The 27601-nt window shown below is 40.8% G+C and overlaps 1 protein-coding gene across 3 annotated transcripts; it reads right to left on the bottom strand.

The window, feature by feature from the left end:
- Nucleotides 1-568: 568 nt before the first annotated feature.
- MAPK14 (mitogen-activated protein kinase 14) lies at nucleotides 569-27158 on the bottom strand. Of its 3 annotated transcripts, XM_076357839.1 has the most exons (13): nucleotides 26834-27158; nucleotides 19428-19557; nucleotides 15847-15905; nucleotides 15363-15474; nucleotides 14801-14830; nucleotides 14297-14344; nucleotides 13731-13845; nucleotides 12613-12684; nucleotides 6770-6849; nucleotides 4575-4643; nucleotides 3948-4026; nucleotides 3466-3639; nucleotides 569-2992 (listed from the first exon to the last, which is right to left on the bottom strand). In XM_076357839.1, the coding sequence occupies exons 1-13, from the start codon at nucleotides 26947-26949 to the stop codon at nucleotides 2925-2927; spliced, it is 1152 nt and encodes a 383-aa protein (XP_076213954.1). In that variant the 5' UTR covers nucleotides 26950-27158; the 3' UTR covers nucleotides 569-2924. The 3 variants fall into 3 exon arrangements, with proteins under 3 accessions (XP_076213954.1, XP_076213952.1, XP_076213953.1); XM_076357837.1 differs by lacking the exon at nucleotides 4575-4643; XM_076357838.1 differs by lacking the exon at nucleotides 6770-6849 and having other exon boundaries at nucleotides 4575-4654.
- Between the last annotated feature and the right edge of the window lie 443 nt (nucleotides 27159-27601).

Raw genomic sequence — 27601 nt, 5'->3', positions numbered from 1 at the left:
TTTATCAAGGCCTGGGAACTTCAGTTACTGAGGCTTTTGTTAGTGTGAAGAACACAGCTTTGGTCAATCATTCTTCCGCGTGAATGGCACCGATACACAACGGAAGTCGGAAAATCTCCACTACGGAGGGCCACGATGCTCCTGCTCCCATAAACACCCTTCCACCACCAACTAGGTGGCAGCTGAAGAGGAAAAAAAATCACTTTTAAATAGCAAACACACATAAACCAGTACTACTGGGGAAGGGTCCCAGGTCCGGACGTGTAGCAGAGCGCCGGTCTGCTGTGGTGAGTAAGCGCTCCCCTATACTAAACAGAAAATAAAAGTGTTTTTTTCTGGGTCCATTACTCACGGTCACACTCTAAGCTGGTTTCGTATCAAAGAGTTCACTTGGGACAAGTACGGACAGAAGCCCAGTGTCAGCAGACAGAGTCAGTCAACAAGTCATGCGGCCTTGGCCCCCCCGCCCAACCATCGCAGACAGGATCCCGTACGACACGAGGGAGAAGCTCACACCGTGCTAAAACTAACCATTTAGTGAAGAGGTTTGTAAGCACCATCAGCGCAGTAAATCTGAAAAATAGGTTTTATTTTTGACCAGTGGTATTGTGACATCTTATCTGGCATAACCAATTACAGCAAAATTCATGGATAGAAACAAAATAGCCGATCTCTTCTTCGAAGTGCGTCCTCCTGTTCAGCCCGCAGGCAGCTGAACAGCACTGCACTGAAGGTAGGGAGTGCATGCCGCACGGGCTCCCGTCTGGGTACGGGCTCCAAATGAAACATTCCCACTCACACACGCGCACAGACACACACACGCACACACAACATCTGTATTTTTAAAAATCTTTAGCAATATTTCCGCATGAAATCACACTGTAGCATCTACACAGAAAATGGCTGATAAAAATAATCTTGCTGTAGGTGTACATAGTATATCTACATTTTCATTTGAATACCTGGACTGCTGGTCCAGCAGAAAAGGGAGGTTTTCTGTCTTGACTTTGTTGGGCTGAGGAGAGTTTTATCCCAGAGCATGAAATAACTGCTCTCTTCATCTCACCCCAGACTTTTGTTAAGTGTTTGACCTGAAGAGATCACTGGAAAGTAGCCTAGGAAGAATCAATGGCTTTGTCATCCGTGTCCCATCCCTTTGTGCTGCCTCTTCAAACACGGGGTAAAACCACTACAAACAAGTTCCTCTCCGTCCCATAGGTAACAAGAATACAAAATACTGCAAAAGCCTTTCTCCTCACATACACAGGTACGTTGCCCACACGGGATGCCTGCAACAAATAAATGTCTAAAAACGTCTCCTCCACAAGTCCTAAAATCGGGCTCCTGAGCTCCCCCAGCGACAGTTCTAGCACCCAAACATGATGAGAAACCTCCCTCCTGCCAGGCTCTAACCCTGGGCATTTGATTCACGCAGAGTCCTGTAAAATACAAAATATTTGAACCATGTTTGTACTCAAGCATACTCCCTTTTCATGTTTCCTCAGGCAGAGATCAACCTGCTAAAAAACAGCCAAGAAGCTCTTATCTGAGAGGGTAAAAAAAACCTCTAGTAAATGTTAGTTTTTTATATATAAATATTTATATTTATAGATATAGACAGTGAAAGGGAGATTGTGGTTTTATGCATGCTTATTTCTTTGCTTTGGATTCCAATACTTCTAAAAAAATTCTTTTCAGGAAATAACTTAAGTTCCGGCACAAGATGCCATAGTTGTTTCTTTGAAGAACATTTTTTACATTTGATCTCGCAAGAAACCCTCCGTCCCAGGCTCTCCTCCTCTGAAACCGGAAGGTCAGAACACAAAGAAAAAGGTGCATGTTTCTATGCTGTATATTTTAGCCTTTCCTCGTCAAAGCCTCCAGAATGGCAGGTATTTCACAATGAGCTGCGGCACAAGAGGAAGGATGCTGTGATTTCATGGCACTGGCTGAGGTACTCAGTGAAGTATTTCACTGACGATTTAACTGCCCCAGTGCCATCCCCAGAAAAGTAACGACAAAAATCAAGCAGCTCTACATGCACATACAGCTACGACGTGCAAAAACACCCCACCTTTTAAGGAACAAAATACACAAACGTGTGGCTAGCAAGAATCTCCTCCAGCCTCCGTCTCCTGGGAGCTAATGCTGGGAAGCCTCCAAACGAGAGGAGGGGAAGAGGGAAAAATACAGGCATACTCAACCCAGGGGTAGAGGCTGTTGCCTTGGAAAGTTATTTCCTGATTACAATCGAGTTCATGCCTGGCTATCTGGGAGCCTTCACCCTGAAAAACAGTGGGTCAGAGATTTTCCACTCCAGACTTTCTTTCCCCTCTCTCCCCATTCATTTAAGGCACAAACATATTTACAGTTTCAAACAAAACCTTTTCATGTTCCAAGAATCAGATATTAGAAGGCCTGAACATTCTGCTGTACCAGGAAGATCCAGACGTAAATCAGCCATCTGGCATTGAACAAGGACATCCCTCAACCCCACCTTCAGTCCTGAAGAAAACAGCGGACTCTAAGCCTATAAAACAGCTTCCATTACTTTGAGGTTACTTAATTGTACAAGAATTGATAAATGGCAACGATTGTAACCAAACTTTACATGTCAGCTTCCCCACCTTGCCCCCGCAGTGCAAACTGGTTGAGCACTGTTACTCTGGCGGGACTAAAGAGCAGTCAGAACAGGTCTTCAGAGGCCCGCCCCAGGCTGTACACAGAATACAAGAGAGCATGCAGCATGTTTACATAGACTCAACTTTCTTCCCTCCCCCCCACCCTCCCCAATTCAACACACACGAAACCCCTCCACCAAGGAGAATATTGTTGTGACGAGGCACTTGAACGATAATTGGAGAGTCCCTATGAAAAGGCCTTCCCCTCACAGTGAAGTGGGACAAACAGAAGAGAGCAGTTTCTCAGGACTCCATCTCCTCTTGGTCAAGCGGTGGTGGCACAAAGCTGATTACTTCATCGTAAGTCAGGCCTGGCGGGAAAAGCATGACGGAAACTTAATAGGCAGTACTAAAGGCATCCCTCGTGCAAGAAAACCTGCAACAATCTTAAAGGTTCTAACACTATTTTAAATGAAAAACATGGTTTAAGCAAGAAGAAAAAGAAAAGAATGGTTACACCATTCTCACAGACTAACATAGACAATAAAAGATACTCACACCTCCTCAACGCTCTGGAAGTAAGTTTGAAAACATAAAGACGTGAGCAACTATGTCGCCTACATGTTTGTACGCTCATAGTAATAATCAGTTACCAGGGTTTATGCTAATTATGTGCACAGCACATGATAGATTCACTCAGTATAAGGACCTCAGAACCAACAGGATGCCCACGTTTTTACCAGTTTCTTTTGTGCCTCTAACTGCCATGGCTTAGTTGAACCGCAGCTATGGAACGGACCACAAGGGAAGCAGGTTGGCTCTCTCTCCCGTCCCCCAAACTCACTTTTCCATTCTTCAATCTCAAGTTCTCTGCTTTCAAAAGACTGGTCATAGGGATCTGCCACTGGTTCATCATCTGGGTCGTGATACTGAGCAAAGTAGGCATGAGCCAATGCTTCTGCTGCAGTAATTCGTTTGTCTGTGTCCAGTACCAACATCTTCTCTAGCAAGTCCACAGCTGCAAAAGCACCGAAACAGAAAAGAAAGGATTTTTACAGAGTGAGCTGTGTGACACTGTATTCTGAAATGTAAGCTCGTAGAAGCCCAATGTATACAAGGAATCTGTAGTTTCTCAGGACCCGCCCATCACCCGCAATTTCTTCCTCTTATACCCTCAGCCCACACACACTTGGTAAACTTTGAAAATGGTACGTAGCTCTGTTCTGAACGACTTCTGCAGTCAAAACAAAACTTTGGGAAAAGTCTTGGTGTCCCAGGACACATTCAGCTTCAGGAAGAGCACAACATTTAAAAAGCAAGCCTTACCTAGTGGATTGGCACCAATAAACACATTTTCAAAGTTCATTTTCGGCATGTAAGACAAAGACTGAATGTAGTTTCTTGCCTGTGGAAATAAATACTCTGTTGAAGTATTATACAATCCAGCCACCAAGACAGAGTACATTTCAATCATCCTGAAGCACCCGTTATTACGGTCTGTCTCCTCGCTTCGCCTTCTCTTTACTTATTCTGATACTTACTAAGCTCATCATTGTTATCCCTTCCCAACTAAAGGCCACTCAAGACAGCGAAGGAAGAGCTGACGTTATTTGGGGTTCATGCAAGACTGAAAAGCAAAGAGGTGCTGCAAGAGCTGACTGCCTTGGAGTCCCGGTAAGGCTGCGTGCAGTACGGTGTCTGTTGGTAAGCTGCACAACATGGCACACAGTGCAAAACCAACTCACATCCAGGTTCTCCTGAGTCTCAGAAGTCTGTGGTTGAGTACGCACTGTCCAAATCTCAAGTCTTCATTTAGTACAAAAAAATCTTGCTGAAGAGCAGGTAGTTAATTGCCCACCCCATGCCACATGCGAGCGTATCACTTATAGAAGCAGCGAACACTGTCAAGTGAAGACCTGCCCTGCAAACCCCCCTCATCTGCTCAGGTCTCACCTCATGGCTGGGCATCCTGTTAATGAGATATGCAGGGGGTGTTCCCGTCAGACGCATGATCTGCTGAAGCTGGTTAATATCTTAAGTGCCTAGTCAAGGGCTTTGTTAAAAACAGTGCAAAAACCATTTTAAACAGAAAACAGCTGCATACAAAGCATCTCTTCTGCAAACCACAAGGCAAAAGCCAAACAGGCAGGGTCCACTAATTTTTTCAAATACTTGTGAAAAGTTTAGCAATTGCACTAGTGAACACTTAAATCAATGGCGAATTACTGAGCAGTTGGTAACAGTGTCAGTACAGAAAGTATTTCTGTCCGCCGTAAGTAGCATTACACTACAACACGGTTGCATTCACATTTCCCAACAGTTTTAAGCCACCAGAGTAGATGTTTCCTTTGGCTGAAGCTACTCCTCAAAAATTTTCCTAGGCTGCTGCAGCTACAAACAGCCTCAGGAAAATGTACAAAAATTAAAACAGAACCAAAAATTGTATCCTCTGCACTGGTTACCGGCTTTTTTTCTTGCTGCATAGAAAGTACTTAAGTTCCTTGTGGTGCAAAGTGAAATCGGCTCACAACTGACACCTCCTTCTGAACAGCTTTGAATGCACTTTGATATGTGGGCGAGGTGACAGAAGGCAATAAATGCAAAATTAGCAAAACATTAGCACTGCATAAGACAAACTTAGTTGATGTCAGTGAACAGACAGAGAAAGTAAGAACAAGTAAAGTAATACAGCAGAAAAACAGAATTCATTACAGTGACACGCTAAAGGCCCTCAAACACTTAATAGTTTTGCTATCCCCATACAATGGAAAAAATTAGTAGAAACAGTACTTTACTGCATTTTTTTTTAAACAGACTCTCGATTTGGACCTGGCTAAAAGCAATTATTCTTTTTATTGTGCAGTGTTAAAAAAAAAAAAAAGACCCACTTCAATCTTACATATGCAAACTAATCTTTCGCTTAACCTAGTCAACCTTTAGCGAGAGAGATAAGCTTAATCCCCTGTACTTCAAATACCAGACTACCCTTAAGGTCAGTTCACAGGGCAGCCAAAGCAACCTGTGTTATTCAGTTCTGACCTTTCCAATGGTAGAACATCCCAGGGCTTTTTAAATTGGTGTGATATTCAGCAAGTTGACCAATTGACTCCAACTCGCACCCCACATCTACCTTCATCAAACGTAATTCAAGGCTAACCTCACATTTCACATTTACCGTCACTGTTACATGAAAAAGAACATAAACTGCAGTACAAAATAATCTTATCACTCTCCACCGCGCTGATCCCTTATTACGTATCAGCAACAGCAGCGTGACTTGCTGAAGCATGCTGCTAGTTACCTCTACACAAGTTCACTGCTCGCTATGCATTAACTTGTTCACCTGTACCGTTAGGGCACCTCTTGCTCTAACTTCTATGCACTTCACCTTCAGAAGCAGGTAAAATTAAATGCCATTTAATACTGTCTTTGCAGAAGTTCACAATTCCAGATTAGAACAATATAGAAATGGCAGTATGGCTGAAAATAGAGGTCACCCTTTAAAAAGGAGACTGCAGAAAGCTTTTTGCAATTACCTTGATAAAAGGGCCCCATACAGCAATACCCTTTAAATACATGGCACAATTAGTTACATCCTTAGCAGACTATATACTGTGTGCCATGGAAACAGCTGCCACATAAAAGCACCTAAAAGGCATTTTGGATTTTATGCTACAAAAACAAAGACGGTGGCAGTAGTGTTTCAGAAATCAATCATACTACAGAAAGGACCGTGTGTGTTTAGAGGGTAACACACTTGCTCCTGTTACGAAAGATCCTTGGGTAGGCAATCTGGAGAAATAATAATTGAGACAAGCCTCAAGCTCTTAGCTGTAAAAAATACTTCCCCAGCAGCATCTGATCATACAATATATCACGAAGTATAAACCCACAAACCGAAAGAAAAGTCACGAAGCAGTAAAACGAGAATATGGAAGGAAGAAATCATGCCACAGGCAGAGGTAAGAGGAATAAAGATCAGATACACAGAGCATATGAACGCAAAGCCATCCAAGAGCAAGAATGACAAAGGAAGAAAAATAACAGAAAAGAAATCCCAACACATACTATAGATAGACTACAGGAGGGCGACACACAAACTTGGGACTTCCGAAAGGGCAGATATTACAATCAAAGTGTAAACTCACAGACTCTGAGGAGATTTTCTTCAAAAGCTCAGGCCCTGGGGTTCCAACGAGTCTCAAAATGAGCTTCAACTGATCAATATCTAATGATGGACCATAAAGGAAAATGCTGGGACAAATCAAAATGAAAAGCGCAACATATCAGCCTATTAACGTTGAAAGTTAACACCTGCCAAGGCCTCGACTGAAAAGCTATTTTAAGCAAACTGTATTCATTCCTCTCGTTTACAATTGAATACCCCCATATAACACAGCTCTGTCTGCATCAAACAGACTGAACAACTTGTCTACAAATAACACCACATGCGTTGAATCGGTCACTGCATCCTTAATTATCCAGGAGCAGAAGTCAAAGCTTTCGCCCCACTGGCAAAGGATCAGTTTACATGCTCACTTCACCCTCTCAGGCCCCACACCAAAGCAGAAGCAGTTAGCAGGATTAGGTTGTGTTAGTGACAGATGAAGTAAAGCAGAAGGCTGAAAAGTGTAGGCGCTAATACTAAAAAAAAGTCAAGGCCTTTTGTGAACACCTTCCACGGTAATTCAGCCACTTGTAAAACTCAGAAAATAAGAGAATGACTGGACCCTGTTTGTGACCCGCAGCATCCCTAACCCTGAACATGGGGTGCACCTCTCGGGCCCGGAGCCGCCGGGGCGCTGCAGCCGGCAGAGGGTGCTCGCCCCCGCCAGCTCCCCGGGGACCAGCGGGGCAGGAGGCCAAAGTACCTGGATCTCCCTTCTGCCCTACAGACCTCGCTGGAGCGGCAGAGAGAACAGAGTGTGGGCTCAGATTTAAAATCTCTACGTAGAAAGCTCTCAGGACATAACACTGCAAATGCAAAGAATGTTTTATCCAGAACAGAGCTTCCACCAGGCCACGTACCAGTCTGAGCTGCCCTCTTTAACCCGGCAGAAAAAGTAAATATTTGGCATAGGTGACAAAACATACACTTGAGGGGAAAAACTCCACTAAATACACAGTCACATGTCTAAACCTCAAGATAGTAAGGAGACACAAGGTATCTTTTTAAACCATTAAAAGAATAAATCTCCTTTCTTCTCTGAATTATCTTCCATGCTGCCCTTCAAAACCTACTAGTGATTTCAGACTGTGTCTGTGATGTTTATATTTGCCCTTAAAATTGTATCAAACTAGTTACACATTTTCCTTTCAATAAAAGTAGTCTACTTACTAGACAATGTTTTTTCTGGGATCAATGCTTTCCTGATATTTTAAGACACAGTTACAATTCCTTGTTAGAATATCTTTTGAGTACTACAAGAACTTCAAAAGCTGTCTCCTGTTTTTTTAAAAAAGCCTCGGAGTTCCTGTAATACTGGCAAACTGTTTATGAAGTAAATCACCAATACTTTGTTAAAACCTTTATCTTTTGATGTAAACTTTGGTCTAAAGTTTTACATATGAAATGAATTAAAAGCCCTGGAAATAGTACTTTGTCAGAACAGCTGAACTAATTTCTCACTTCTCAAGTTGCTTGGCCAACTCCCACCTACTTAAACACTCAAAACCTAAGAGTAAATCCAATGTATCTAGTTGGATTTAGCTTAATTGCCAACTCTTAATTGTCAATGCTTAAAATGAAATCAGTATATCCACTGGTGCAGGAGAATTAGCAGAGGGTGCTATACTAACCACAATTAGCTCATTTAAGTTGGCTTTTTTTTCAGTGCCATTTAAAACAGCCCTTACATCTTTCACTCATTCTTGTGCAAGAAACAGTTGTGCAAAATCCACTGCTAACATGCCTCAGAAGTCACATGCCATACCTCAGTTTAAATATTTAAATTCTTTTAAAGGCATTTAAAATCTTGTGCACCAGGTGTGCTAACAATATTACTGCCCAGTTTGCTGTCAGCTCTTTTCCCAGGGAAAATTGCAATTGGAGGATACTTGTGTAATATACTGCAGTGACTTCTCGGATAAACAAGAGAAAACACAGAATGTATAACTGGCACTGCCATAGGCACGCCAAAACCCAACCCCTGCCTCCAGTTTTAGGCCTGCCATCTATAACCTGCTGAACTGCAGCATTCGTTTAACTACAGGGCTACCACGTCCCAGAGAAACAAGCCATAAGCAACTAGAGACAGGAAAAAGACTTAGTAAATACAAAGCGAAAGGAAAAAAAAAAAACACAACACGTGCATGGAGAAGGAAAGCGCAGCATGCAAACCCCAAATGCCATCACCAAGGTACCCCCAACGACTGACGAGTCTCAGTGATTCTAAAATTCAGAAAACAACCTGCCATCACCATCAGTAGCAGGCATGGCAAGATTGTAAGAGCTTATCCAGGCAAAGCGAAGTTCAGAAGTCGTTTTAGCTGCCACCACAAGCAAGAATAAGATGTATCAGAAGAACATGTAATTTCAGACTGGTTAGTTATCATGGAAGTCTCATACTACTGAATAAAAACAGTAATAAAAATACTTTTCAGAGTTTAAAGGGAATACAGTCAACTTAAAACATACAGAAAAAGAAAATTGGCTAAACTAATACAAAACATTCAAGATATTCTTATTTGTACTTTATATCATTTTATGCAAGTCAAATTGTCAAACTTAAAGTCAACTTTCCTACTTATTTGTATGAATCATTCACATTACAAAAGCTGTAAAAAAATTAATATACATGTTTAACAGAAATTGATCTTGGCATAAGACAGATACAATAATAACAAAAAGAAAGCCTCTAGCTATGCCTCACATTAAAAGGCCAAAGGACTCCGATTTTCATTACCGCAATTTTTTTGTCTCTGACTAGTCTTTCCCACAATCTTGCTCCCCTTCTCCACCTCCTGGCAGAGATTTTACCAATATGAGAAATCCATCTTTCATCCAAATATTTCCACCCATAGATTACAATAGGAACAATTCAATTAGCTTACATTCAGTTTTAAGTTAGGAATAGTGTAACAATCCTGCAGAGCTAAACTCATATTAATCACAGGGTTTTTTTCTAAGGGTATCTACAATTCTTGCTTTAAGTCAATGACGGCCATGTTCAGAATCTCTACAGATCAGGTCCCTCAGAACATAAAACTAAATTCAGCATTAGTTTATCAGTGGCATAATCATCATAGACAGCACTGAAGATCATCATCTCAGAATACAACTTTATTACTTACCAGATTAAATTAACTGTACAGCTTGCCTGTACTGAAGCCCCTTACAAGTAATATAGGCATCTCCAGGCAGTACAAAGAAACACCTGATGGACTGTAAATAACATCACACCATTTCTGCTAAATCCTTGGTGAAAGGGACCAATATTTCAAACAAGAGAACCACCTGAACAGGAAGATGTTCATCCTGAGAAGGCATTACCTATTCTGTCACTATCTATTTCATTTTGGAAATGTGAAGCTATATAGTTGAGAAAATTAACGTCTTGAGACCAAAAAGCAAGAGCGTAAAATTTTCAGTTGTCAAACAGCAGCAGTTTCCAGCTTCCTGAACACACGGAATATATAGTCACATTGCCTGCAACTGCAAAGTGAATTCCCTAGAACTGCAGTGGATTTGGATATACTATATCCTTGGCTACTAGAAGCATGGTAAATGTACCTTGAATTAAGCATGTTAATATTAATGGCAAAGTCAGTAAGTCAGCAATTGCATAGTGACGCTGCAGGAGGAATACAGGCCTCAGCCAATCTGTGGGTACAAAGAAATTATTAAGAGCCCAGAAGTACCCAACAGGATCTACATCGGGAAAATTCCTAAAACTTTCTCCAAAAATCATGCATATATAAAGATTTCAAAGAGCCTTCCAAGACAGGAAGAAGCTAGAACCCAGTGTTATCTTACTTCTGCTTGCTGTTTTTAGATGTCAGCAAAACTGGAGTGGAAGCTGACGGCTCGGTGCCTTTCTAGATCCTTAGATAAGTGTTACACGCACAAACAAGATTTGTAACTACAAACCCTGCTCCTCTTATAGTTCTAACCTCATGATCAAACAGCATATATGTTACTTAAAGTGGGGAACCACACACACAAACTGTAAGACCTATAGTACTACAAAGTTTTATCTACAACGGGAAAGGATTGGGCCTTATTTTTCTTAAAATCTAACTAATTTAGAACAGAAAAAGCATTTAATGCAAAAGTGTTATTACCATTTGCAAAAGAAATTTAAGGTAAAGAATCACAAGCATCTGCTAGGAGATATAAATTAGTAAAGTATCTTAATATGACAAAGCAAACAATTTAGATCCTAAAAGTAAACTTTATTTTGCATTGCGGATATTATTGGCTATAATTCACCGCTAAGAACGCAGTTGGAGAAAAACCTCGCATGCTTGTAAGATAACTGTTTTGTTCAATTCATAAAGAACACATTGTGAAGCATTTCTTACATATTGCAAATCCTATCAGCAAATATCTTATGTGCAAGTATCAAGATTTTTAAAATCTAAAGTGTTACTAGGGTTAAACAGTGGCAACAGCTTAAAGACTTTTGCTGTGTTTGAATCAACAATTCTTGATTTCTCATTTTTTTCTTGACAGAAAGAAACAGAATCTGCCCAAACCAAATTATACGTGCTAAATCAGCCAATAGAAATATGGCAACTTTCTTCCAGCTTCTAAGCCACTTTCATGTTAGTTCTGCTTCTGTCCCTGACAACAGAAAAATACAGCAGAGGTGACTAGACAGTAAAGTATAGCAAGTTCAAGAAACGTGGAGAGAGATTATGAGAGAGACAGGCAGAAAAAGAGAAAAAAGGGTAAAGTTAAAGCACGTTGAAAAGGGAGATGAAACTGTCAAAACTGGAATGAAAGCCTTCCCCCCTGCCAAAGGGTTTTACAATCTAGATGCTTTCCAGAAGTAACGCAGTACACGGAAGGACAGCACTTCCAGCACCAGTTTTCTTTTAATCAAATGCTATCATATTAGAATTAACAGATATAAACACTAATAAATTAATAAAAGCTATTAAAATAAACAAACTGTGGTTGAAAGAATAAGCTTTGGTAACAGGTGGGCAATGTAATTTTCTCTGGCAAATAAAGTCCAATTTCCAGGCAATGAAAAATCTTGCCAGTAGTAAATTACCCCTATATGTTGTGTGGCTGAACAAACAAAAGTTGCAAGTGTAACAATTTGCATCAAGTCTCAGTTCTAATTTCCTGGGGAAAATCATGACCAACTCTCACAAAGTGCGCTCTCATAAATTTGCCAAAGCGTCCTACCCAGCCCACTTTGGTGCAGCAAAAAAATAATTTTGGAAAGATGTTATTCACATCTTGATGTGAACTTTATCACATCAATACAAGCGTACAGTAAAAGAAGGCTCACAATCTGTTTACGCTCAAGCATGGAAGCAGAACCTAAACATTTCAGAGCAATTTGGAATGAGATCCTTGGCACTAAAGGATCTGCAAACCCACTGCTTTCACAGCATACCGCCAGGATACAGAAGAGAGGCCAGAAGGGATGCTTCACATTTGCTAGAAACCTGAAGCGTGAGAGGATTCTTAGCAGACAGCCTACTCCGTGCAGTTATTTTCTACAAACTCAAAGAGCAATGAATTTAAATAAACTTAAAGGAAAGTAACTCCCAGAAACAAACAACATGTGAATAATTCTAGTGATGCTAATAGACAATAAAGAGGAATAGATTTGCCTTCTTGCACACCGTCATTGTTTCATGTGCAGCAAAATCAAGAACTCACCTCATCGTACTGTGAGTAAAAGAAGCCATTAATTTAAAAACAAACAAACAAAAACTCACAACCAAACCCAGAACTTCTTTTCTTGTGAAGCACGTGAAAGTGAAGATCTCTAACTTCCATTTCAAAAAATATATTACTTTTAAAGGATACGGTCTGTACCAGGGAACAATGTTCTTCCAGTCAACAGTTCAGCCATAATGCATCCCACTGACCAAATATCAACTGAACAAAATAAAATAAAAAACAAAACAACGTAATGCAGAAAAATAAAGTCTCAGTAGAATCACCCTATCCAACAAGTACAAACAACTTTATCCTTAAATAGTCTTATGGCATTGAAACAATCTGAGATACATTGCAAGCTAACCGATACTGTTCAGTAACTACGTTGTCTAAGACTTGTCCAAATAACAGAATACTAGATCAGGCAAATTTTCCTTCCCAAGTATAACGTGCATTGAACACCAAAGAGCTGGGGAGGAATCTACACAATCAAAGAGGAAGAAACCTGTTCAAGACAACTCTGAGGAATGAATTTGCAAATGGCCTTACGTAAATTCTACCCAAACCACTGCCAACTATTATACTACAGATACAAGACAAGTCCATATACATGCAAGAGGAAAAGAGAAAAGAAGAAAAAGTAATGAAGTATGAAATTAGAGTAGCACATTATTTTCTTTGATCCTGTACAAGAACTATTCTCAGCACTTGCTTTTCTTCTCTGCGCCTGATCTGGAAGTATTGTAGGGAAGCACAGTGTGTTGCTGAGAAGATACTGGAAACTGTGAGGAAGATACAACTGTGAAGAAGTGGCTAAGAAGAGAGGAATGGAAGGGAGATTTATATACTGTTTAGCATTTCTTCACACCATAACTCCAGACATTTTTCAGCGTATTCCCAGCAGCTTCCTAGAAACACACCTTCTCCTCATCCAGACACATTCCATTCACTTACTTTAAAAACCACTGTGCTAGGAAAAATAAGGGATAAGTGCTGACAATATTTTGCCGATTGCAATTTCAAAGGTTCAAGTTTAAAGAAGTCCTGTGAATGCTATCACAATGATTCTTAACTTACATCTGATAGGCTGTGGTTCAAATAATAATTCTATGCCTTCCTTCTTTCAATCGCCCTTACTGAAGCATAATTACCACGGCTGCCAACTTACGCGATCAAATGGAAAGGAGCACAGACAGAGGACAAACCTCTTTTTTTTTTTCCAAAATTCAAGAACTGAAAAGCCTTGTGTTAGTTAAATGCATTACCTGTCTGGTTGTAATGCATCCAGTTCAGCATGATCTCGGGAGCCCTGTACCACCGGGTAGCCACATACCCGGTCATCTCATCATCTGTGTGTCGGGCCAAGCCAAAATCCAGGATCTACAGAACAGAAGAGACATCCACTAACTACTGCAGTGGAACAATGCAAACTAGTTAGAGCGAATAACTCGGCAGTTATTGGATTGGGTGGAGGAGAGGTGGTGCAACTGCAAAAGCAGATTATGAAACTAAATTTCACAACCTGTTAAAAGACACTAGCCTAGAACAGCGTAGGACTCAATCAGAATTATGTCTGGATATTTTCTCTCTAAAACAACTAAACCCAAACTAAAGCTGTTAACTCTTCACTTTAATGATGATTCATTAAAAACACATGAATGGATACAGAAGAAACATCCTTACAGCCCTTTACAGCTGGGAAGGATGTTATTACTTTGGGCCACAGAGGTATTTCCATAAGGAATTATTTTGTCCCTTTAATTCCAAGGGACATCCACAAGGCATTCACCCAAACCACAGTCAAACCAATCAGACCTTGTGATTACATTACCTTTAACTCACAGTCTTCGTTTACAGCTAGGTTACTAGGTTTTAAATCCTAAAAAATTAAACAACATCAGCATTAACAGTGGTACATATGTTGTTTCACAAGTCTAAAGTAGATAAAAATGTAGATGCAGATAGAAAATAGATTCTAACTCTCCATACTTGGGAAAATTATTTTATCCCAGAGTCAGCTCTCTCTTCTGTGGTCCTCAGAGTTGTCACATATAAGCAAAAATGTGTAAAGGCTTATTGCAACACCAGTGCTGTAGATGAATATTTAACAAATAGAGAACCTATTTCACAAAGATACAAGTCAAAACATGGGCAGGAACAGAAACTATGGACCTTGACAACCACTTCCCATGTTTAACCTTTTGACTGTTTGACCAAAATAATTCTTGGAAAATTTCTTCTTGTTTCTTTAGGTGCTACGCTGTAAGATTCTGTGCTACGTTTCTTAAAGACATCACAGTTCAGTACAGGAAGCAATCTTAGGATAAATACTCACCCTGTGTATTATGTCAGCTGAATGGATGTACTGTAAGGCAAGATGATAAATTTTATATAACAGTCCAAGTAGCCCTCTTCTCATTTCTTCACTAGACAACACTGCCCTACCCCGTCCCACACAATTCAAATGCTATAGCTCGTCTGCAGAAGGAACCGAGTGGGTGTCTATGGGTTTCAAGTAGGTGTTTCACTTTGTCTCTCCTTAGGAACACCCAGGAGCACTGCCACCACGCGTGGAACAACACAAGTAAACAAAACTGAAGAAATGGAAGATTCATAGTCAGAGCAGATTAGAGGGCAGCATACTTCATAATTTTCCAGACTCTGCTCATAGGAACATATAAAATAGTTTCTTAAATGATACATAGCTTTACTGATACAGAGCTCCAAAGAGGTACGAAGGGAAGGAACAATAATAATAGGTTATCCTACGATACGTTAGCAAAGTCACAGAAGCCCCGCTATGTACTCATATGAATCTCTGAGGATATGACATTCATCAAGAACTTCCACCTCCCGTTGATGAGCTATCAACATTCAGGTAGGACAGGTGCAAGTACCTTCAGTCCCCGAAGAATCTGGTATATGAGGAACTGCACATGGTCATCGGTGAGTTTCTGGCATTTCACAATGTTGTTCAGATCTGCTCCCATAAGGTGTGTCACCAAGTACCTATGAACAAAAGGAAACACACAGGCTATGAAGCAATCCCTTCAACAGCATTAAGATAAAAATTCCCTGTGAAGCTCCAGTAGCAGGGCTGACTGTCCCAAAGCATGTTGCTGAATGAAATATAGTTCATGACACTTTAAATAACATAGCAGATTAGTACGCCGATTCCTAGAGCACTGGTCAATAAAACACAAGTGAACAAGTTCGAAGAGTCCAATAGTTTAGGATGTCCTAGTATCTTTTGTGTTGGAATTCAGAATTGTTTGAGAATGATGGCAGACAAATTAAGGTGGCAAATATTTCTATAATAATCTGGGAGATGTAAGGAAGATACAGAAGATTTTTGTTGCAGTCTTCAGAGAAGTTACCTACACATCATTGAATTCTTCTAGTGACTTGGCAGGGGTGAACACATCCAACAAACCAATCACCTACAAAGAAAACAGTAAAGTGAAAAAGGGGTGAAATACATTCATAGTATAATATGATACAGTTAATAAGATCCTTTGTGGAATAGATGTTTCGTTTTCAACTACATGAATCATTCAGATGTAGACAAATTAGTATTCATACAACATCAGAAACAAACGTTCAATTCTTGTGTAAAAAAAATATTAAGGTTAAAAACATACAGCTGTCTTTTCACACCAGCCATCCACTTAAAGCATCAAACAGGAGCCATAACAAAAGGCAGGTGTAAACACTGGTTTAGAATACCTTATTTCAAAAACCAACTAAAGTTTGTTCAACAAAAAAAACCAACCACCAGACAAAACTGTTTGCTTCCTGCTCAATGCTTAGTTATACTGTTGACTACATACTAAAATAAGAATTGGGAGACTGTATTTGTTTCACTTGTACTGAGTAATGGCTAGAAAAATTCAAGGATCTGTAACATAAGCAATGAATAATAATGACTACGGTAGAAAATAAGTCAGGAAAACAGTGCAATGCAACGAGGACCCAATTTTCACAGCTTCACACCATCATTTGCATTTTCTGCCCAAAGAGCAGCTACTCCACCTTTCATTTTACAGCTGAGCTGTTCTAACAGTAGAGAGTAAAAGTATATGCATGTGTTACCTTGTGGAAAAGAATAACTATACCTTATTATCCCATAATTATCTTCTAGGTCATTTACAGCATTTAAAAAAATCCATCTGGTCGATAAAGATTGCTCTAATTTTCACTGGAATGTGCTTTTAAACCTTGCTTTCCTTCTCTTAATAGTAAATAAAATTTTGTTTTATGAATATATGAGATAAAGGGACAGGTTCTCTTCATCCACCTCCAAAAAACTCCTCTTCCCTTTTTAAGTCAGCATCTCACTTGTCTCGGATACACAAGCATCACGCACATTTCAGCCACTTCAGTAATGGTTCAAGCATGCATATGAAACCAAGAGTTGGATTCCTGTGTTTCCCTCGCACCATCCTTCTTATCCTATTGTTTACACTTGTCAAGGATGTCAGAATCAATTGAGTTATCTCTAAGCAGAGAATTCAAGACAAAATCTTTGAGGAACCTAGACTGTTTTTGGAAAAGAGAACGAGTGGGTAGGAAATAAAAGCCTCTGTCTAATCTATATTATACATTATAGATTGCATTTTATTGAGGAAACTGAAGAGAGAACACTTTCCTGTCTCTCTTAATATACATCGCAGCAACTCCATTTCTAGACAGACATCTTCTTTAAACTCTAACATTCACATCCATCCTGTAAAATTATTCTCCTGCTTACAGTTTCTTTCTCCGGTGGACTCTTCCATGTCAGTTTTTACGGGGGGGGGGGGGGGAATCAACATTATCCACGCAGTTTAGCATGGAAAGACAAAAACTGATTTTGCTATCTAGGCTTCAGGTTTTTTTCATGTATCATTTTTATCTTGCTACACTGTAAAGCACAGTATCAAACTATCCACATCTTTCATCGAGTTTCACAAACACTTAAATACAGTTATTCTGCAGTGCATCTCTTGACTCACTTCTAAGGAAGCGCGAACACCAGCAGATTCAGAACCCAACCCCTAACCTTTTGCTTTCCCCTCCCAGCATTCTAGGATGTCACAGAGCTTATTAATTTCTTCATATGACAACAAACCCATTTGCTCTCCCATCTGCTCAGTGTTGTGCTTTATGCAAGCTAACAAGGCCTCCTGGAACTTGAAAGTACAATGCAGACACACTCAAGTGCTCTGCAGGTCCATTTATTTGCTCAAGATCATCATGACCAGACTAGATACAGGATATAGAAAACCATCCCATGCTCAAGCACCTTAAACCGCCATAGCTACCAGATTTGCTGGTGTGTTCTCTGCCACGTAAAGCCAAGTCTTCTACTTCCGAACTGAGATCTGAATAGTCAACACACTAGCACTAACAAGCCTGCCTGAACTGGCTCTGAACATCTCTGCATCTGCAGGATTTTTAAACCACAACCTAGATAAACTTCCCACAGATAGATGATGGTACGATGAACTGATAATAAGTATTTCTATATATAAACAACTTAACTTCCTTTTATCCCTTACTCTCAAAGCTACGTAGACTCTTTGCAATACTAATCCAAAAATATTAATGAATGCCAGACATAGAACTGTTGTAGCACCAGTCACAATCTAATTTTCATTGCTTAACCTTATTAGCTTAGACAAAATGGATTGATATGCTGAATGTTTTTTTTTGGTAACAGATATTCAAAGCTTTCCTGTTTGGAGAATATCTCAGTTATGAGAAAAGATCCACAAAAAACTCCAGGCGATGGATATTAAGCAGGATCAAATGCTACCTCTACTGTTGAGGCAATGGTATCGTACAGAGGCACTGAGGAAGTACTGTTGACAATAGTACATATATGCATCAAAAGTTCCAATTATGTTAGCCACACTAAAAACGCCAAGAGGATTTAAGGGATACCAGCTGCTGACTGCAGTGGTTATGAGCCACAACACAAAACCACCACTGCCACAACAGAAGAAGTCCTGAACAGACCTTCCAAGGAGAACCTTCCAAGGAAATTAGACTTGTTTGGCTTTTTGTGCTAGATAAAGGCCCTAGATTGGCTCAGCCCACTTCCAAAACAGTATTTCCCTTCTGCTAAGTTGCAGTTTGCTTGGACAAAAAAAAAAAAAAAAAAAAAAAAAAAAAATCAAGAGCCTTCCTTTCCTCTTGACATTCTGACAGCTCTGCTGAGGGCAGGTTATGAGACTTTTTGCTCCATTGCACATAATATTTGCTCCAAACAGCATGCAATATAAAGATGTTGGTGTGTTAATGCCACAAACACACAGAACTGTTCAACTGACTGTTTTCTATACCAAATGGAGGTTATATTGAAAAATGGTTAGACAGTACACAGCATGGTTCAACATAACATTTGTCACATCCTACTTTGTTTCCATGTTGGCGATTTAAGTGGATGGCTTGTATGAAAAGCCATCTAATTCTCCACACACCCCCTTTTTTCCTCCCTATTTTACCTACAGGAATCTAGTGAACATCCACACCCTTCTGACATAGGCAAGCCAAAACAAACAAATATGAAAAACCCTCCAGAAGACACTAAAAAAACCTTTAAGATTTTCCTTTTTTTAAATAAATTCTTAACGTAACAAAAATTACAGCTTACTACAGCAAGTGAGCAGGAAATTGTAAGTGACATCACCTGTGTCCTAAAGCCTTAAGACAGCATGAACCTGCTCAGCTGTAATTTCCAGATTATTCTAGGAAATATTAAGACTTTTTAATATAAAATTGGTTATGTCGTTTTGGGGTTTTGTTTTTTTTTTTTTAATCTGCATGCTTTTCTACTACCATAATCCCTTGGACTACTGCAAGCTTTGTACTTGTATTAGAAAAACGTATGCAACAAGATCCTTAAATGCAATCATGCTGGATGCTCACTGGATAGTCCAGCTTTAGACTAACTTTTCATACCATCTCCTTCAACTTACATTTTCGTGTTTCATGTGCTTAAGTAGCCGTAGCTCTCGGTAGGTCCTTTTGGCATGGATGATAGACTGAAATGGTCGGGACAGCTTCTTTACAGCCACACGCAACTCAGTTTTTGTGTCAAAGGCAGAACTACAATAAAGAGTAATCAAATTATCAAAATGAATTATTTAAAAACACCTTCAAATCCACACTTAGCAACTCCAGACAGCAACTATCTGGACACTGAGTCACAGTCAACCCCATTTCTCCATTTCTGCAATGAAAATGATTTCTAGGCATGCTGGTCCACAACCTGCATCCCCACCCAAAATCCCCACGTATTTACACCACTGCTGACTTCTACAGAAAATGTTTACAAGATGAGTCTTGTTCACACAGTAAAGGGAAATTTTGTAGGAAAAAAGAAATGTTTGATTTTTCTATCTAAAAACAGTTGTGCTCTTAAACATAAATACGGCGATAAACCTCTGCAGAGAGGAAGAGTATTTGTAAATATTATCTGTATTCCTAAACATATTTTCACACCCCACACTTCATCACAAAACACTATGCTCAAGATACTATCTTTTATGGTTTAAGTCCATACAAAAATCCAAGGCCCGAGCCTAATAAAAACAACTATGATTGTTGTTAATCACACTTGAAGCTGAAATCTTGATAAATCACATCTAATCCTAAACTCCTGTTATACAAAAATGCATGTGAATAAATGATATTTAGCTGTACATTACTAAAACTTGTCCCTTTAGCAGAAACTTATACATAAAACCTGTACATACAAATAATGTTTCTTCTTAGAACCCATGAAGACTAACTCCATCCTATTTGGTAACTTCATATATAGAGAGAGTTGATATTTTGTAATGTAAAATCATCTTTTGAAGTAAGTCCTATTTACAACCTGTTTATTTATAATATTAAGAAGTAAAAGCCTGATACTTTTGAAACAACCAAAAATTTAACACATGAAGAATTATGTTAAATTTCTGATACACTGCATAAAATCTTCCAGAGTTTAGGGCTTATATGTGAGGAACTAAAGAAATGTAGGTATTTAGCTATGAACTAAGTTACTCCTCTTTCTTCTCTTCTTTGATGTTCTTATCTAGAAGAGCTCTGGTTTGTCAAAAAGGAAGGAAGAGGAGAAAGAGAGGATGCGAAATCAAGGTTGCACTTGATTCAAGATAACAAACAAGGGGAAAGTATGGAATGGAGAAAGTCAGAGAAGGACAACATTTGTTTATTTTCCTGCTGCATTTTGATTCAGGGCGAACTCCTGATTCCATTTAAAAGCGAGTATGCACCAATTCTTGATAAGCATGAAGTGAAAAGGAAAGCTAGACATTTATATATGTAAAGTGTGAAGCAGCTTAACTAACAGAAAGTTCAAAAGCAATCACAAAAGTAGTCCTAGAACAAAACCACAACGGCATATTCAACCCTTACCCCCTTCCCCACCAAAGAAGCTAGCTGAAATAAATGTAGTTGTCATTTATTTTTAAAGCAACTAACTGGAATTAACTTGCAAAAAGACTCCTTATCTCAAAGTTGTTCAGTTTCCGAGGAACTTGTTGTATGAGGTTTATGAGAAATAGAAAGCAAAACACAAGCTTGTTTCTATGAACAGCAATCCTTCCCTTAGGTCCTGCAAGAGAATGGAAAAACCCACTGCGCACGATGGAAGAAGAGTATCTCCTCCTCTGTAAAGGGGTGTCGTGGTTTAACCTGCATACACACAGTGGAGAGAGCTCTCTGGAAAAGATACGAAGGTACAGCTAGATAGAAGATCACAGGAGCACCAAGCTGTCATAGTTGAATTACTCAAGCTACACCATACTGTCTCAAAGAATGCCCGTTATCAACCACTTCCAGACATGAGTTATCCTTTACACCTCACCCAGCCTGGGCAGACAAAAGAAGCCATTAAGCATTCATTTTTTAATCTTGATTTCAAATGATCTTCAGCAAGTCTTCACACACGACTAGAATATCGGTATTTAAACTGCAACACTTCAGGAGACATAGAATTCTTTTTTTTTTTTTTTTTTTAAGCTTCACATACACCATTTTGCAATATACAAACATACCTAATTCAGGCTGTAACTATATGACAATATTTTAATGATACTCAAGGTGTTTTCTAGGACTTAGAGCAAAAATAAGATTAGTCATCATAATTCAACACATGCTGTTGTGTATTAGTCATGAATCTTTACCAGCTTTTCGGGTACAAGAGGCAGCATATACCAGTATCTCTTTCATCTTGAAAAGAAGGGGATCCCCTCCATATTAACCATCTTCACAGCTACACAGTCAGATTTCTCTCTTGGTTTCCACAAGATTCTCTTTAGAGATTTCAGAGCCATCGGACACAACATAAGATATTTTAGAGTCCAAAGGAAATTCAATTTTACCTTCTTTTTAATGACATTTTTGGGGTCGTATCAAGTAATTGTTCCGCTGTAGTAGATGTACAACCTCCAAGGAGAATTGCAATCAGCAGAACTGAGAAACTGTTTAACCAGCACAATGACATTGTGCACAAGCCCAGGAAAGAAAATTCTGTATTACTGCGCACTGGCAATCTAGAGTTACTCTTGAAGTCAGATGAATTCTAAGTTCGGTGATATTTGAGGCCTAAAGACTATTTCCCTACAGATAAAGGCATGCTGAGTAATTTTCTGCCAATACAGATAACCGCCTAATGGTTTTCATGAGTGCAGAACACAGAACTACAGAACAGCTGTCAAGTTGCAGAACGTTTTAAAGAACACTAAGCTGGCTTTCATCGCAGACTTAAAACAGCTGCATTACGCTGATCATATTTCAGCTAAAAAAGCCCAACTGAGAAAAAATTGCACGATCCACAGTTTTAAATCCCTTTTAAAACAAGATCAGCACAAATTCAGAATTTATCACAGCTTCCACGCTTTTTAACCTCTTACATAGTATTGCACTATGGCACACGAGCTGCATCCAGCTCACCCTAAGTGAGCTAAAACTACAATTCTGAGCTAACCTGAATTGAATCCAGAACATAAGAGCTAGAATAAAACAATTGTTTTAGAGAACCTATCCACTGATTCCACTATCTTCTTAGAAGTAAGATTTGAAGTAGTCTGAGGAACTGAAGTACACACAAAATTACTTAAGAGTGCAATTTATAACTTTAAACATTAGTTAATCAGAATGTTAATTTTTGTGCAAAGACTATTTTGCTAAATATGCTGCTTATCACTAGCACCTATGCAAATACCCAAGCTAACTGAATCTCTTTAGTGTTACCTTTGGAGGTAATTTATGCACCCCTGGTTATAGACAGAAAAAACACAGTTCTTAGTACCTGAGTTTATCATTAACACCAGTCACTTTTGAGTTCAGTCTATACGTGCATTTCCATCAGTGACCCTCCCAACACACTATAAAAAGTTGTAAATCTTACTTCTCCCCTGCTATGTTGGTTTCTGCTTCTAAGAAAGTGGCAAGAAAAACCTCCCTATAGGACAGATGTGCTCACACTTATTTAATTTCTTAATATACAAAGTTCCCATGAAGTTCAAACTACTTGCCTTCGCTTTCAGAGCTCTGCTCACGGCTTTTCTGTGCATGCCCATCTCCTACTCGATCCCCCTTCCTCACACGTGTTCTGCTAATCCTACCTGTACGGCTGCTTCATCCCACTCACAGGTTTACAGTTCTTTTCATATCACTCCTCACGTATCTACCACACCTTACTGGAGAAGCAGGCACCTGTCCCTCCAAGCGCATAAATGCTTTGGAGGCACTTTCACACTTTGATAAGGGATTAGTAAGCCTAAAGACGCACATTGGTTAAAAAACAAAAAATCCACAGAGGAACTGTTACTACAAAGGTGATATTTAGGGTTGTTACTTCATTTCCTCTGGAGCCTAATGTTTTAAAATTTCTTAAATCCATAGTATTTCTCTGTTAGTTTAAGAAGAGGGGAATTATCGCGGTATCTTCGTAATACCCAGGAAATTCAGAGTCAGTATTGGTACAACTGTGGGGCAAAATGGGAAGAAATCACAGGTTTTGAAAGGGCTATATGACCTGACAGTCTACAAACCAAAGAAAGCTAAAACATTCTTCTGCAAGATTCTGAGGAAGAGTAAGTCTTGGTTGTTCAATTCCTTTCCAAATTAAACAAGGCAATACAGATAGCCTGCAAAGCAATTAAACCAAACCCCTTCTTTTACAAAGGTACCAATACAACACACAAAGAACTGCTGCAAAAAATACAACAATGAAGTAAACTCCCAAGAGTATACCGAGTCTGCCTTCACAGCATTTCAGAAACCAATGGCAAAGATCGTCAAAACACCCCTTTGCTTAGCTTAGAGCTGGCTGAACTAATGCCGTTTGCCGAGACTTCCCTCCAGCACATACAAGAAATGAAGCGATCCTCCAGCTAAATTGCGAGTCACCGATCGATCCCATCTCCCTCCATTCAGGAACTTCCCACTGCAAGATGCTGCCTTACCTAGGCCCCTCTCCTCCTTATGTGAAGTGTTACAAGACTGATACTTCGGGAACCCACATGTGTTTTAGTGTAGACCTGGTTACAAAATCCTTTTCATGCAAAAGACTATGCTGTATGAATATACAAAACTGTTGCAAGAATAAATGAAATAGCATTTCACACAACAGATGTCACAGCAATTGTTACATGACTTAGTGATGAACAATCTGAGGATATGTATTGACGTTTCTCGAAGTTTTGGAACTGAATCCCTAACTTGCATCCCCACATACTTTCAGTTTTTAAAAACGGATCCTGAAAAATACCCGAGTTGGCTGTTTGAATGTCCTCCTTCCAACGCCAACCACCAAAAACACTGGAATATTTGCTCTAAGTTTAAGCACTACCTTGGGTGCCTTAAGCTGCCTGCAGAAAATGCCTCTCTCTCTCTCCATCCACTGACTACAAAATAAAGTCCGGTTCTTATATTAGGGTGTTCTGCGTCATACTCACATTAGACATTTAAAGCAGCCTACAGCAGACGGCTCCATAGTCTAAATGATTCATCTGCTGGCTTAATTCTTTCTTTTTTATTAATTTTTCCCCCACTTTCTAGAAATTCCTCATTTTTAAATACCTCATTTTGACAACTAAATAAACAACAGAGCATTTTATTACATTCTAATGTGATAGTGCAGTAGACATACACAGAAGTATATTTAACCATTCAGTTTAAGGGTGGTTAAAACCCCGCAATTTACTATCCCAACACAGAGGTACACCAAACGCAAAGCCTCAGATGAAACTAGGTAACTTTTTACTGGGGAGAAAAATCTCTAAAGGGACAGAGAGCGGAACAAATCATTGCAGGAATATCCTAAATACTATGCATCACCATTTGCAGCTTAATAGAATTACATACATATGCAAGGTTTTTTGTTTGTTGGTTTTGTTTTTTTAATTCTGACATACTTTCCATACCACTAGCCTTTCTGAACTGTAACTTCTCTGAAACATATTTTTAGAGGAACATACAGAAAACCATTAACACGGACTGCAAAAAGACTCATGTGCCACGTCTGAAATTGCTTCCAATACAAAATTGTTTCATCTGGTCTGAACACAGTTGCACAATCTTTGAAAGATTTGACACAGCAAAACAGGAAATTCATGATGCAAACTCTTTAGTTATTGGTTGTGAAAACAAACTTTGGAAGTATTACACGCACAATGGAGATTGTGGGGAGGGGGAAAACAAGAGGAATGGGCTAGACCGTGTAGGGTCAACCTTAAAAATACAATGGACAAGGCATTGAGCAAACTCATTTCCTATTACGTTCGGGGAGTTATGTAACTCTGTGGCACTTACAGGGGTATTTATCAGCTATGGCAGCGAGGCCCTTCTTTCACCAGAACTAAACCCGTCTATGTTAAAAAAAAACCTCGGCAAGTACATTGGTTAATCTTGCTACTAGAATTGACCAGCCTTTGTCTTTTATGAAATATAAGCATTCGCATACTCGAGGCACAGCAGTTTTAAGAAATGCATGTTATTTAAGCTGAACTTACCAACAATTTTGTAACAGTAGGTTAAGAACAGCTGAGAACTTTATTTCTTTAAAACTGCAGCACATGCAAAACAAATCCTTTTCTTTACTAGTAGAGTGCAGTATGCATCCCTCCTTATGATATAACATAAATGATATTCATGATATAAATTTGCACATTATGTTAATGAAAAAATATGCATGCCTGCTCAAACACAGCAGCAGAGCAGCTGTGTAATCATTATGCACCCATATTTGAAAATTCTGATCACACTTTGACAGAGCCAAAGAACACAGAATAAAAACCAGAACATTCGTGTGGAAGACATTTCTTAATAAAAGGACACAGTAATCTGTGAACACTTTCATACAGCTCTACTATATGACTGCTAAAGTCTGTCAAACCAATTCAAATACAACCTTGTATTTAAGATTAAACAATGTATACAGCCCAGTTAATTTACGTTTAATGATCCAACATACTTCAGCAGAGAAACTACAAATTAAGGAAGTATTGTATTTCGCACGTGTAGCCTGTCATATGTTTTGTTCCTATTAGGTAAGCATTAAAAACTAAACTCTCATCTTCAAGCTCTCCGTATTTCTGCAGGTCTCATACCAGGACTTTACTCTCCCAGGCAACGCATACCACCGTAATTCTGTCATTCTACAGCAAAAAAACAAGTTTTCCTGTGCTGATCTACAATCGCCAAGAAAATATCGATACTTGTACACCCACTGTTACAAGTCAGGGATGCAAAAACAGCCCTCAGCCTTCCCTCTACCCTCCCTACCTATCAACAGATTCCAGTTAAAAATATAATTGCTTCAAATATAATCTATCCTTCAGGTCCAGAAGGAAACTGGGACAAGAGCTGCCAGGCCCTCAGCTCTGCAAAGCCAGCTACGGGGGACTTGCCAGCCTCCATCCCTCTCCACCCCCCACCTACTAACTGCAAGAAGGCACAGTGAAATATGTCTATATGAGATCATTCCGGGGGGGGGGGGGAGGTTGGGACATGATTATCTTCCCCTGCAAAAATGTTTTAGTGCCACCTGCCATGTGGTGCAATCCCCGACGCATTCCAAACACAAGACTGCGGCTTCCCAGCAGTACCGCTCTTAAACCGGGAGGAAAAGTGTTTCTCGCAGGAGACTGGTAAAAAGCTGGGGGAGAGGAACCCCTGGGGGACAAGCAAGCCCCGCTCTCCTCGCTTTGCTTCCCGCGGTGACCGCCCTGCACGCATCCCGCCGCGGGTGCCTACAAGCTGGGGCAGGTTTCCAGGCGGAGAGCCCGGGCAGGGGCCGACGGGGTGGGCAGCAAGCTGACGCGACCCCTCCTGCACACACACACCCCCGTCCCCTCCCAGCACTCACCAGACGGAGCCGTAGGCCCCGGAGCCGACCGGGGAGAGGTTCTGGTAGCGCTCGGGCACCTCCCACACCGTCTTGTTCAGCTCCTGCCGGTAGAACTTGGGCCGCTCCTGAGACATCTCGGCTCCGGAGCCCGCCCCGCCCGGCCCGGCGGGAGGGGGAGGCTCTGCCCGCGGCTGCAGCAGCACCACCACCGCCGCCGCCACCACCTCCTCGTCCAGCAGCGGCGGCTTCTTCCTTCCTCCTCTCCCCTCCCCGCCTCGCTTCTCCGGCGGGCGGGGGCGGCCCTGCAACAGCAACGCCCTCCCCGCCGCCGCCGTCCCCTCACGCTGCCGACCGTTGGCCGCCGCCGCCCCGCCCGCTCGCGCGCGCCCCCTCGCGCGGGCGGCCGCGCTCTCCCCCCCCCTTCACCTCACCTCAGGGGGCGGGCGCGGTGACAGCGGGGCGCCGGGGGCCCTGTCACCGCCTTCCCCCCCCTCCTGTCCCGGCTCCCTCCGTCCCTCCCCCGGATCGCGAGGGGCGGGGTAGCCCCGTGAGGTGAGGCGAGGTGAAGCGAGGCGCGGCGGGGGTCGTCCAGCCGGCAGCGAGCGGGGCGGAGGGCTGACGGGCGGGGCGGCGGTGGCGGTGTGGGGAGACACTCCCGTCACAGGTAGGACGGCGCAGGCGACGCCACAGCCGCTGCCTCCACCCCGCCCCAAGCGGCACAGCCCGGGCTGAGCCCGGGCAACGGCCCCCCGCCGCCCCCGCCGCGACGGCGGAGCCCAATCCCTC

Source organism: Aptenodytes patagonicus, chromosome 22 (assembly GCF_965638725.1).
Source record: "Aptenodytes patagonicus chromosome 22, bAptPat1.pri.cur, whole genome shotgun sequence".
In the NCBI taxonomy this organism is placed as follows: domain Eukaryota; kingdom Metazoa; phylum Chordata; class Aves; order Sphenisciformes; family Spheniscidae; genus Aptenodytes; species Aptenodytes patagonicus.
Note: the sequence above shows the minus strand (reverse complement) of the source record. Positions and strands in the feature narration are given on the sequence as shown.

Excerpts from the sequence above, each read along its gene's own strand:
- MAPK14 (XM_076357839.1), bottom strand. The coding sequence starts at position 26,949 with ATGTCTCAGGAGCGGCCCAAGTTCTACCGGCAGGAGCTGAACAAGACG. Across the intron at positions 14,345-14,800 it reads CAGCTGACATAATACACAGG|GATTTAAAACCTAGTAACCT; the intron begins GTGAGTATTTAT and ends TTAATTTTTTAG. Across the intron at positions 6,850-12,612 it reads ATTGTTCCCTGGTACAGACC|ATATTGATCAGTTGAAGCTC; the intron begins GTATCCTTTAAA and ends GTCCATCATTAG.